This window comes from Taurulus bubalis (genome assembly GCF_910589615.1).
Source record: "Taurulus bubalis genome assembly, chromosome: 8".
In the NCBI taxonomy this organism is placed as follows: domain Eukaryota; kingdom Metazoa; phylum Chordata; class Actinopteri; order Perciformes; family Cottidae; genus Taurulus; species Taurulus bubalis.
Genome location: NC_136596.1, coordinates 26,647,615 through 26,660,638, shown reverse-complemented (window position 1 = coordinate 26,660,638; position 13,024 = coordinate 26,647,615). Strand labels below are relative to the sequence as shown.

Genomic DNA, 13,024 nt, shown 5'->3' with positions numbered 1-13,024 from the left:
GATATTAGCTGTATTTAAAGTCATATATCTTCCCTTTATTGTGTACAGGTGGAATGGCTGAAAAACGAAGAGCTGCTGAGTTCCCTGACCGACGACAACATTGACACCCGCGCCGACCACAATCTCATCATCAACGAGGCGCGGCTGTCCGACTCGGGCAACTACACCTGTCTGGCCAGCAACATCGTGGCTAAGAGACGCAGCGCCACGGCCACTGTGATCGTCTTTGGTACGCCGCCCCCCCGGCCGCTCTCATTTCCTGTTCCCACGCGCTGTTTACACACCACTTCAGATCAATTTGTTTGCCTTCCTGCGTCCCTACACAAGTGATTAAGACACCCATCTCCGTGTCCCCACTGAGGAGCTATGTTTCCTCTTTATTTCCATGAAATGTATTATTCAAAGATTTACTGCCTCTCATTTAAAATCAATGTGTACTTTATTGAAGGAAATAAGCCACTGTGTCTTAATCTCATTTAAAAGGAGTGTTGCTTATTAAGTATTTATTCGCCAGAGGCCCTTCGGTGATGCAGGTTCCCCGGCTTTGAAGGCGCTGCTGAACATTCAGCTTTGCGTTAGCCGGAGAGATCAGCGGGTGAACCGCTCCAGTCAGAGCACTAAGTGGTCGCCTTCAACCTGTCGGCCAGTATGAGTCAGTGTCGCCTTTAGAAAATGGCAATTCCGTTTAAGGGCGTTTTTCTTTGCTTTGGTACAGTTCTACGTCTCTATCTTAATCCAAGAGCTAGAAACACTGGATTGCCAATTAAGGAAGCGGAGCCGTATATATCCACCACGATGAATGTGCCGTGCTCCATCTGCTCCAGCCTCGCAGTGCCTCGGGGACTGCATAATCATGATTAACCCCGGGGCTTGTTCCAGTATTTCACTACGCCGGACTTCTTGGGAAGACGTAATAAAGATGTTGTGTTGCCTCTCCTCGCTCTAACTTTGTTGACCTCCCTCCAGTGAACGGCGGCTGGTCCCTGTGGACGGAGTGGTCGCCCTGCAATGTGCCGTGTGGGCGGGGTGTCCAGAAGCGATCTCGGACCTGTACGAACCCGGCGCCTCTCAACGGCGGGGCCTTCTGCGAGGGCATGTCTGTGCAGAAGATCACCTGCAACGCACTCTGCCCAAGTCAGTTTCACTCACGGAAACACAACAACACTCACGCACAACTTTACAGAGTTGGTGCAGATTGAGAAGTCGCTTTTCTCTCGTTGTCAAAGGTTGCTAATGCGTGGCTCAGAATGATTCCGCTGACATGTAAATGTTCACATTTCATTAACTAATGATATGTGTGGATGACAGGCTAGTAATTATGCATGCTCTGAGCACAGTTTCCCTTTTCCCATTTGTTTTCAGATAAATTGCAGCTCTTTTTTCAGCGCACAGCATGCCACCCGAATTAACATGTGACATTCATCCGCTGCTGAAACACAGCGGCAGCGACTTGAATGAACCGAAGTCCCTTCCTCTTTAGCATTACAGACAACCAATTATAAGGATTGCAAGGGACAGATACATAGTGACCTGACAACATCCCTGTACCGCGGTGCTGATGGGGCGAGAGAGAGAGAGAGAGAAAGAGAGGGCTGAACTGAATGGGAGGTAATACAAAAGGAGGAAGCTGCCGTGAGAGAGACGATATGACTCAGAGCACCGTGTGATGTAGTGAAGAAGTGACTAGAGGATTCTCAGTGAGGTAAAGGTTCTCTGGTAGTGAGAGTGTGTATACATGCAGGCCATCAACATACCAGCAGTTCTGCATTCCTTTAGGGACTTTAACAGTATTATTGGTCTGATTGGTCATGTTGGTAGTAGGAACAACTTCCCCTTTGCTAGTGTCGCCCTGCTATTGTGGATACACATGACCAGGAACGTCCTCTCTCCTACGCTAGCTTTTACCATTGTGTTCTTTGCCAATGCAAATTAGTTGCGGATGAAAGTAATTTAGCTTCCTTTAGCTTTACTTCTCTACATTGATGAAGATTATTTATGCCTAAAACATGTATGTTGACCTAAATATAAAATCTGAGCGATCTAAACAAGCAAAATCAGATACGTCCCACATATATATATATATATATATATATATATAGTAAATGGGTCCTATCTGACAGAAATAAAGACATTTTCTCTACTCTGTACATTCAATTGCGCAATCGGTTTCACAGGGAAGAGAATAGGAGTCTGCTGGAACCAATAAAAGGAACCAATGAAGGGCTAAAAAGAAGCTGTTTTGCAGATAAATAATTTAAAGAGAGACATTGCACCAGTTATATTTAAATGTATGCTTTTGTCATATTTGAACTTTTTCTCTGTGGAGCTATGGCAGAAAGAAAGGTTCAATAAACAAATCACAGATGGTCCAATGAAATGTGGGCCTTATCATCCAGTGTGAGTGTTGCAGCCTAATCAGCCGGTAGCGGGAGAATACGCAGAGGCTCGGCCTGGGAGGTGGCAGAGTAGGAGGTAGGGAAGACAACAGAGGAGGTAAGGCTGTAGGGAAAAGTGGTAAACGTTGTATTTAGCAGTCTTTCTTATTGACACATAGTTTCCAGCTTGAGTGAACACCGCTCATGTCTATCCGCATTATGAGCATGTGTGAAGTGAACATGTGTTCCAGGTGTATAATGAGGTGGCATGCCTTGTCACCTCTGCACATGTCGGGCTCCATGTAGACCGTCAGTCCCCAGTGCAGTGTCGCACCTCCTGCACACACATGCTCCACGTATTGTCCTGGTTCAGAAGGGGTCCAGGCCGTGCAATGAGCCCGCCTCGTGCCAATCTGTTCAGTTTGCGAGGCTTCAGACTGCCAAGGTGCAGATGGGGACCGACAGTGGGGTCTAGTTTACTGGCATCAGCCGGATCCAAGACCCGTATTGCATTCAAAGTTCCACTCAATTTAATTCAATTTATTTTGTAACTCAGAAAGTTGCTGCACTACAATGTACTCCTGTCCATCCCATGATTCCCTTTTGAAAAAGTCTCTCTTAGCTTTAGCGCTAAACCATAACTTGCATTAATGTAATCAATAAGGGTGAGTGAGTGTCATTGGGTTATATTTGACTCGTCTCACGTTTTCACCCACGCTTTATATTTATGCGCACATACACAGTTTCTAGTTATAATCGCCAGCGACATTCATCTTTTTATGAAGGTGGCACAGAAAATGACAGTGTCAGCCTCCTTGGGTTTCTGTGGAGGAATGAGTCTGATGAGGTGACCGATCGATAGCAGTGACTCAGCTTTTGCTCTTTCAGGGGCCGTAACGCCTTTTAAAACTCACTTTCTGCCTTCTGGTCTGAAACTAAACAAATGTGTGTCTAACACAAATTGTGTTTGGAGTTCACACAAACAATCCATTGCAAAAAAAGAGGAATAAGAATGGCCTCACAGACTGAAGTAACATGCAGGGAGATCCGTGTCTTTGTGGGAGGAAGGGGATGCAGATGGGAGTGAAGCACAGCTGTCTGAGTTGCTGACTGACAAGCCCGTCCAGTTCTGTCAAGCCAGCCCAGAGCATCGCCTTAATGATGGTCTGGGTGCAGGCGGAGCACGATGACGTCCGAGGCTGCAGAGAGAGAAGAGAGACTGAGGTGGAGAGGGAATTAAAACCCAGTCAATGCAGATAGATCCCGTGCTGTGTTGTCCCGTATCTGTGCAACATATCCAAATACAAAAGTTACATACAACAACACGACTTAGTTTGGTTGAGGAAAAGATTGTCATTTGGGTTGAAATGAGCCCGAAATGAACATTGACTTCTCGTTTCACATGGGAAGCTCTCTAGTTTTTTTTTGTAGGACCCATCCACCTCCCCGTCCTGTGTGGGCTTATTCTGTCCATAAACGTCCTCGTTCCTGATTATGTGGATTACACACAACATTATTTAATGTGATTTCTATAGATCCCGGAGCATTATTTATCGTAGATGTAACTGCGAATGCTGGATGAGACCAGCCTGGTACGTGTCCATGACATCGACACAGACGCCCGTTAAGTGATGTCTGGATCCCGGGTGTATCGGCTAAATGTATCACGTCAGGCATTTGAAGCTGTCAGCGTGTCATTTAACGGCCTTCTCATTCACAGACAGACGCAGTCGCAGTTTTAAACCCATGGTAAACGTTGTGAATTCATACAAAACTCATACAAAGATCACGCATCGGTTATATAATGTGTGATGTACGTAAGTTTAATACTCAATGTAATTATAATGAGGACGGTTGCTGCGAGACTTAAGTTCTGTACGTACGTTACCTATGCAGAGCCAAATCCTTCCTCTGTTCATCTGAATGGACCCAAGAGCTTGGAGGCGGGGCTAAAGGAAACACGAGTGAACTTGCTTCATGACCCTTAAGGACATGGATGTCAACTTTTCTTTGCGTCATGCACGCAACTTCTCATAGGACCGGACAGGGCCAATGCTGTATGCAGTCCTCTTTAAAGTCAGTGAGGTTTCTTCTGCAGATGCACTGACTAAGAGCAGTCTGACGCTGCAGTGGCTTGAAGCCAAACAATATACAATACCTATAGTGAGCTCATGATTAACGTTTGCTTTTTTTTTTTTTTTTATATAAATCCTTGAGTGTGTTTGGAATTAGAATTAACCAGAAAGAAATAGCTGAACCAAGAAAGAAAAGGTTCACAAAGTAGTGTCTGCTTATAGCTGCAAAAATGTCACCGAAACAAATTAATGAGGGATCTGTTGACGAGCCAATTTAAGAAACTAGATATATAGAATGCAGTGTGCAGCAAAAATACAAAATAAATAAAAAGGACGCTTGGATTTTGTAAAGTATCTGCAAGGTGTTAAAAGTGATTCAGAGTGTTGCAGTCACTACAGATTGTCAGACTTTATCTATTGTTTACCTCATCAACACATCAGAGCAACGCGTCGTGGGGGAACAATGAGCACACGGTCACCAGCTACTGCGCTCAAACTCTCTGCAACATGCAGCACATCCTGTGCATTTGGAGAAGCTGAGAAGAAACCTCGGGCCTATGGAGCATCACAAATGAAAATGACCTTCTCCTCTGCCCACCAGGCTGCATGAGATGGGCATCGCAGCTGCTGCCAAGACATCCTTTGGGCGCCATATGGTCTCCCAGTATTTGTTAAGCTAAGCATGAGAAGCTCTTCCTTGATCAGATGACAGCGTAGTGAAGGAATCCCAGCCATTAGCATGCACCAGGCTGTCTTGGTTTCAGAGACTTGTATCAAATCCAATTATATAAACAGGCCCGGGGGTTAATGGAGAGGAAATGGCTCCCTAGCTGCGCTGCCACATCAAGCCTAGGTTCTGTGTCATACTGTGTTTGCCCACTAAAGACTCATTACCATGTTTAATGTGTGTAAATATAGCACTAATATGAAAGTTGAGATGGATCTTTCGATCGGTTCTTTGTGTAAATTCAGGTTTGCTAATATAGATGTGAATGTCCGTCATCATATTTTATTATGAAATCTGCTGAAAAACTAAATATCCTCAAGCACAATATTGAAAAAAGTAATTAATGGGATTATATTCTTTGTTCAAGTTTCTTTAAAGAATATGAACTCGTCAGGGCATGCTTCCTATTTCTGTGCAGACAAGCGGAAGATTAAAAGTCTTTTTGTTTTTTTTTATATATATATTTTGGGTGTTCTGCCTTTATTTTACAGATGACAGTGTAGAAATCAGAGGGAGAGATAGGGGGATGTGACACGCCCCAAAGGTCACGAGGTCAGAATCAAATCTTGGTGCCTGGTTAGGGTGCATGCCATAACCACAACGTCCTGGGTTGGTTTTTGGCCAGGGGACCTTAGATCCCACACTGACCCCCATGTTTACACTGTCCTCTGCTGAATAGGTGAAAATGCCAAAAGAAAATATGTCATGAGATTGTGTATGTTGGTTTTTTGTTGTCTGACTTTAGCTTGCCATTTAGCATACCTGGCTTTTGCGTACCTCCTCAAATATGTATTCTTATCTTTCTTGTTGGTGTGTGTGTGCAGAAACATGCTGTGTATCTGCTAATCTCCTCATGTCCACATGTGCACTGCAGTTGATGGAGGCTGGGACGAGTGGAGCGAATGGACCGTGTGCAGCAGCCAGTGTGAGAAGCTGCGCAGCCGGGAATGCAACTCCCCCGCACCCAGACACCGAGGCAGGATGTGCGAAGGCAACAGCGAGGCCACTGAGAACTGCACAGATGGACTGTGTACCCAGAGTAAGGCCTTTTCTCTCCCCGCTGGGCACCATCAGCATCATCATCAGCGTTCTCATCATTTCCCAATCACTATCATCTCACCACCACATATACACTCACAGCGACATGGCAAGTCATCACAAGCATGTCTGAACAGGAGATGTATGTTGGAAAGAAATCCCACCGTGGATTGACACAGATGCCCAGTGCATGATAATGTCGGCGCTCGTTCTCCTGTGTGCTGCTCACTTGACATATTGGATGTCATACTGAATCCGTCACAGGGTACGAAGTGCAGATGTTCACTCTTGAATGGCGCCTGACGTTTGGAATGAAATGTCATTGCACTGTTTGGATCATGCACATGCAATGCTGAATGTTTCACTCAGCAGTGTCAACCCTAGTATGAATAATGGTTACACTATCAGGCTGAATGTTTTATTTTAAACTTGTATTTCAAAACTGATTTGAAGGAGTGAAATCATTACATCACAAGGTGCATCATTGTATTAGTAGCTTAACATTAATGTCTGAAATCTGGGCTACCAAGCTAAACAGGAGACAGCTGGGGAAGATGTCAAGTCTCTTATTTAAAATGTAATGCACAGCATATCATTTTCAGGTTTACACTCTGAATCTGTGAACTAGCTTGCCCTGTCAGTAGCCGTGTTTAAATCATATATTTATGCGTATTCCCAAGTATCGCATTAGAAAAGCTGAATGGAAACGGCATAATTCGTTAAAGTTTCCTCACTTTACGCTCACCGGTGTTTTTGTTGTTGTTGCATGAGACAAAATGACCGTTTCGTATCTTTGTTGTCACAGCGTGAACATAACATTAGCTTAGCAGCTTAAATATACCACAGCTAACAGTTAGAGTTGTATGTCAGACATCGTGAGCTAGCAGCAGTTTGTCATTATTGTGGACAACTATGCAGTTGTTACTAATACATTATTTACTCCACTTTCAAATGTTATGATTACATTGCATTACATGTTGATTATCTCAAGTTGGCTGTTTGGATGAATTCCACTGATTAAACAGCACAGTCGCTAAGCTGTACGTTGCTGCAAATCACGGAAACGTTGAGTAGTATACAAGTGGAGTAGTATACGAGTGGAGTAGTATACGAGTGGAGTAGTATACGAGTGGAGTAATATACGAGTGGAGTAGTATACGAGTGGAGTAGTATACGAGTGGAGTAGTATACGAGTGGAGTAGTATACCAGTGGAGTAATATACCAGTGGAGTAGTATACCAGTGGAGTAGTATACGAGTGGAGTAGTATACGAGTGGAGTAATATACGAGTGGAGTAGTATACGAGTGGAGTAGTATACGAGTGGAGTAGTATACGAGTGGAGTAGTATACCAGTGGAGTAATATACCAGTGGAGTAGTATACCAGTGGAGTAGTATACGAGTGGAGTAGTATACGAGTGGAGTAATATACGAGTGGAGTAGTATACGAGTGGAGTAGTATACGAGTGGAGTAGTATACGAGTGGAGTAATATACGAGTGGAGTAGTATACGAGTGGAGTAGTATACGAGTGGAGTAGTATACGAGTGGAGTAGTATACCAGTGGAGTAATATACCAGTGGAGTAATATACCAGTGGAGTAGTATACCAGTGGAGTAGTATACGAGTGGAGTAGTATACGAGTGGAGTAATATACGAGTGGAGTAGTATACGAGTGGAGTAGTATACGAGTGGAGTAATATACGAGTGGAGTAGTATACGAGTGGAGTAGTATACCAGTGGAGTAGTATACGAGTGGAGTAGTATACCAGTGGAGTAGTATACCAGTGGAGTAGTATACGAGTGGAGTAATATACCAGTGGAGTAGTATACGAGTGGAGTAATATACCAGTGGAGTAATATACCAGTGGAGTAATATACCAGTGGAGTAGTATACGAGTGGAGTAATATACGAGTGGAGTAGTATACGAGTGGAGGAGTATACGAGTGGAGTAGTATACGAGTGGAGTAATATACGAGTGGAGTAGTATACCAGTGGAGTAGTATACGAGTGGAGGAGTATACGAGTGGAGTAGTATACGAGTGGAGTAATATACGAGTGGAGTAATATACCAGTGGAGTAGTATACGAGTGGAGTAGTATACGAGTGGAGTAGTATACGAGTGGAGTAGTGTACGAGTGGAGTAGTATACGAGTGGAGTAGTCTACGAGTGGAGTAATATACGAGTGGAGTAATATACCAGTGGAGTAGTATACGAGTGGAGTAGTATACGAGTGGAGTAGTATACGAGTGGAGTAGTGTACGAGTGGAGTAGTATACGAGTGGAGTAGTGTACGAGTGGAGTAGTATACGAGTGGCCGTTATAGCGTGTAACAAGAGAAAGGGACTGGTGGGTGGAGTCTTTGTGGTAGATGGGGCCAAAGGAGTCTGCTGTTCGTGATCCGCGTGAAACCAAAAGTCATGGTTGACTTTGCGCTGAACGTTATGTAAGACAGTTAGCTGAGAGCGGTTGTTATTTATTTACACTACTTCGGTTCTTGCACTTCCATATATTATGTTTGCCCAAACTATGATCTAGCCTGAAGTAGTTTTGTGTGTTTCTGCAACCCTAATGTGACACGTATTTATAAAACTTGTTTTTGGTTTAAAAACATTGACCTGCAATGTTTGCAGAAATGTACAATATAATAACTTTTTTTCTGGTGACTGGGTTGGATTCAAAATATTGCTTGTGTGTTATCATTAATTTATTTTAGTACGCACACACGCATGTGTTTTATTACAATAGAAAATAGCCACAATTTCAATGTAATACCGCTCAGAAAAAAAAAAAAAAAGTCCCCAAATTGTGCAGCCCTTCAAAAATGTACATATGATTTAAATGTTCATTTTAGTTTTCACAATATACATTAAAAGAAAGTGCGGGACTTAAATGCATCCTAAATAAATCATTGGTGTGTTTTGATCATAAGCCCACTCAGAGGGATGTCCGAGCCTTTGAGCAGTTTGCCCCTCACCACCTTTATCTATGGAGATATGAAGACAGTAATGATGCCTGCCTGGCCATTATCGGATGCTGTATGTATCGCCAAAGAGAGCGCAGTCAGCAGAGAAGCTTCTCCCTGCTCAAGGTGTCGGATCTGAGACCACACTTGTTAGTGACTTCACAGAGGCTCGGACTTTAATCACCACTTTCTCTCCTCTTTGTCTCATTCTATCTCTCTGTCTTTGCAGATCGAAAGCTGCTACATGATGTTAAACCTCAAAGTGAGTCTTCCTCTGTGGATTTCTTTCATCTTCGACTACCGGCCCCCACGACTGCCACTTATATGTAATGCCCTGAATTCTGGGGGGAAAAGAGATGATGTCGTCTAAATTTAAAGGAGCGACAGTCGTTTGCATTCATGTCTGGAAACAGAAGCTTTTGAATCACCCCCTGAGTTCCCTCTGACCTGAGCAACTTCAGTTCTAACCCCGCAAGATGTGCTCATTACGCATTCATGTCATTAGTCAGCGACCCACTTTTATGACAAGCGCGACGTCACAGCTTTGCTTTTCACTTTGAAACGGGGAGATGTATTGGTTGTGACAAGGGAACATGTGCTACGTCGTGGAGGATTAATGGGTTGTAATCGCTGCAAACGAGCTAATTTGACCAATTTACGGCGCTGTCCTCACCTTCCTGTGGCGGTTTTCAATCACTTGCTGCAGTCGGCCAGACTAAGTGCTTGTCAGGTGCCTGCTTGAGCGCTTTCATTAACGGGCCACGTTAATGTAAAAGTCGGGCCTACTTGCAAGCTTTAAGGAAAGCCTGGATGAATGGATGGGGAGGGTGTTAAGCTGGTGTGTGGCGAGTGATCACCCTGGGAGGAATTCTCTGAAATATATTGTTCCTCTGATTCGTCCTCGCAACAACTGGTGACCACAGGCTGCGCCGCATGGGCGCCGACCGCCTGCACGCCGAGATATCCATCCTAGCTCTTGGATATAGGCCGGCGGGTCTAAAGGCAGTTATGCTAATGGCCTCCATGTTAGCAGCTTGAATGTGATGTGTAACAGTTTAGAGTAACGGCTGGACATGTTCGTTTATGCCTATCTTTGGTGCATAATGTAGCATAGAGAGATGAGACAGATGGTCTGCTCCATCTTACCACTTCCCATTCTTCTTTTTTCATTTCCATCCCGAAGCCAGACTAACACTTTGTAACTACTGCCTGTGTTTGACCTTGAATGTCTACATAATAACATTATTGTCTTCCCCTGCTTTTCTTCCATCTCCTCCTCGCTGGGTCTTTATTAATACAACAAAGACGAGGCTTTTTTATGTGGATCACATACAAACATTAATTAAAACAAATCTTCATTGGCAATGCTGCCCTCATCACAGTAAAACAAAAGAAAAATACTTTGTTTCTGAAAGGAATCTCAGAAGAAGACTTTCACATACAGAGAATTATCTAATAGTGAAGTGGGCTTTTATTCACTTCAGTGGAATCAGGCCTTTATTTTTAATTTCCCCAGTTCTCCAAGCTTCCCCATCTTTACCCGCTGCCTTGATACATGCAGTATGATGTATATTTCTACACTAATTCAGTGGCAAGAGACGAGGCTCACGTCAGTCCTTACACTTTGCTGAATTCCGTTGCCCCTAAAGTAGTGTGATTATGGGAAAGATGGTCCTGAAAGATACGTCTACGATTCTTCTTTCATGTTCATATTTTATGAATATAATGCCAACATGAGTATGCATCGTACTTTATCCCCATGTTATTTTGCCAATGGGTTATCAGATAAGCCCTTATGATTATGTATGAAGTCCTCTCTGACCGGCAGCCTCTTAGTGAGGTGAAGGTCATGAAAGATACTCGTGTTCTTTCATGTTCTTTCCATGCTCTTTTATGAACATAATAAATACAAATGTTGGCGAAGTTACAGGGAAATAGAAACAAAAAACTCCTATTCTCATAATCTCCAGGATTAACACGTTTTTTTTTGTCTTAAAATTTGTAATTGTGTTCTCGTAAAACATACTAAATGAGTTTCCCCCCGAATATGATCCCTTCATCATTATTCCTATTTACCTACAACGGCCCTAACACGCTGTCGTAATGGCTGCTGATCTAACACAACCTCAGGAGGTGATGTGGATGGTTTGAAAGTGCGTTGCAGTCCTGTAACGTTGTCGGTCTCATGATGGACAGTTCAAAATTGATTTAGCAGAACCATAGATATTGTCCTCTGTTCCACTCTCTCTTCCTGCTCGCGGTGGCTAATGAAGCGTCGAGCCGCTCGTGTCAAGCAGAGGTGAGGAGTGGGCTGCAGAGGTCTGCTGAGCTCACTCCACACCCGGAAGATTACTTTTCATTTTCAGAGTTAGTCTTCAACCACAGCTGACGCTGACAGGAGGCAATTTATCAGACTTTGCTCAGCCATCTCTCAGCCACCAAAGCCTTTATGAAAGCTTTTGTTAATATGCACAGTAGCACTCCCCAACACGAGTAAACAGACTTTGTGTTGTTCCCTTTAATCTTCTATCAGGAGTCGGGCAAAGACGGACTGGAGTTTCTTATGAATTGTTAGGCTTCAGCTGATTAGACCCCCTTTAATTATTTGAATCCCCAATTTTAAATGAGAATGTCCGGTCGCCCTCCTTTCTCATGTGCCTCCTGTGCTTCAGGTATGGACAGCTCCAACGACGTGGCGCTGTACTCGGGCCTGGGAGCCGGCATCATTGCCGTGGCGATCCTGGTGGTGGCCGTCATGCTGTACAGGAAGAACCACAGCGAGTACGGCGTGGATGTCATCGACTCCTCCGCGCTCACCGGGGGTTTCCAGTCTTTCAACTTCAAGACCACCAGACAAGGTAAGAGAGAGAAAAGGGCCATCGACTCCACGCCGGGGACCACAAGGCCAAACAGGCAGCGTCATCAGTGCGCTCCGCGACAGGGCCACGCCGGTGATGGATGCCGTTAGCTCGCGGCGCGGCGTGCAGCCTCCCCATCTGCTTAGGATTTATACTTCCACAATCAGTGAAAGGAGCTGTCCTTCTATTTTGACAGATCTGCTTCTCTGTTGTTGCGAAACAGCCGATGATCAATCTCCGGTGGCTCCGCCCCCTCACCGCGGACCACACATTGCAGGCAACCAATCTCCTCCATCAGATTACACTGGCCTGAACCACTGATGGAAAAATGTGAGGGGTATGGAACAGTGAACATCAATTCAATTTGTGTTGTGCACAGCAATAACTTCTGTTGCTGATGTGACTCAGCTGTCCCGGCCAGCCTCGCTACAGGCGTTCCTTTGACACTTCTGGGTTAGCGCAAGTGATAGCCATCGCGGCGACGGGCCATCCATCCTCACCTCGGTGAAAAGCCCTGCCGGGCCACACTGGGCCCTCCCACACAAGGCCCCAAGAATTGGTCGAGTCGGGAAGATGTGTTGGGAGGGCTGGGAGGTGGTAGGATCCGGGTCCACATTCAGCAGGTCATCAATCCTATTTAAATAGGCCCGCTTACCTGCTGTGCCCTCCACCGGCCACAATCACTCCCTTCCATCAGCCTCTCCGTGAATGTGGAGCGCTTCCTCAGCCCCACTTTGCTTTGGAGGGATTTGATATTAACCCACTTCTGCCGTGATTGCATTGTTCACATTTAACCGTCCTTTTCACAAACATAGAAAGAGAGTAGACACTTCCTGTAGAGCGGGGTGCGGAGCGTCTCTGGAAGTGTGTTTAATTGCAAATCAGTAGCTTTATAATGCCTAATAATCACGAGAAAAAAGAAAGCGTGAATAATACCAAGAGGAGTTGGGGGAGGCTTTGGGACGGCTCTCGGCCGAAAGGCGCCG

At 44.7% G+C, this 13,024-nt stretch overlaps 1 protein-coding gene across 1 annotated transcript in view; it reads left to right on the top strand.

The window, feature by feature from the left end:
- The window catches only part of unc5db (unc-5 netrin receptor Db), a gene marked incomplete at both ends in the record, with an annotated part of 192,231 nt that overhangs the window by 130,404 nt on the left and 48,803 nt on the right, over positions 1 to 13,024 (top strand). The window contains 5 exons of the mRNA XM_079222973.1: positions 49 to 229; positions 967 to 1,134; positions 6,052 to 6,216; positions 9,410 to 9,442; positions 11,853 to 12,038. Of these exons, the coding sequence (XP_079079099.1) occupies positions 49 to 229; positions 967 to 1,134; positions 6,052 to 6,216; positions 9,410 to 9,442; positions 11,853 to 12,038 (733 nt within the window). The remainder of the gene's footprint in view (positions 1 to 48; positions 230 to 966; positions 1,135 to 6,051; positions 6,217 to 9,409; positions 9,443 to 11,852; positions 12,039 to 13,024) is intronic.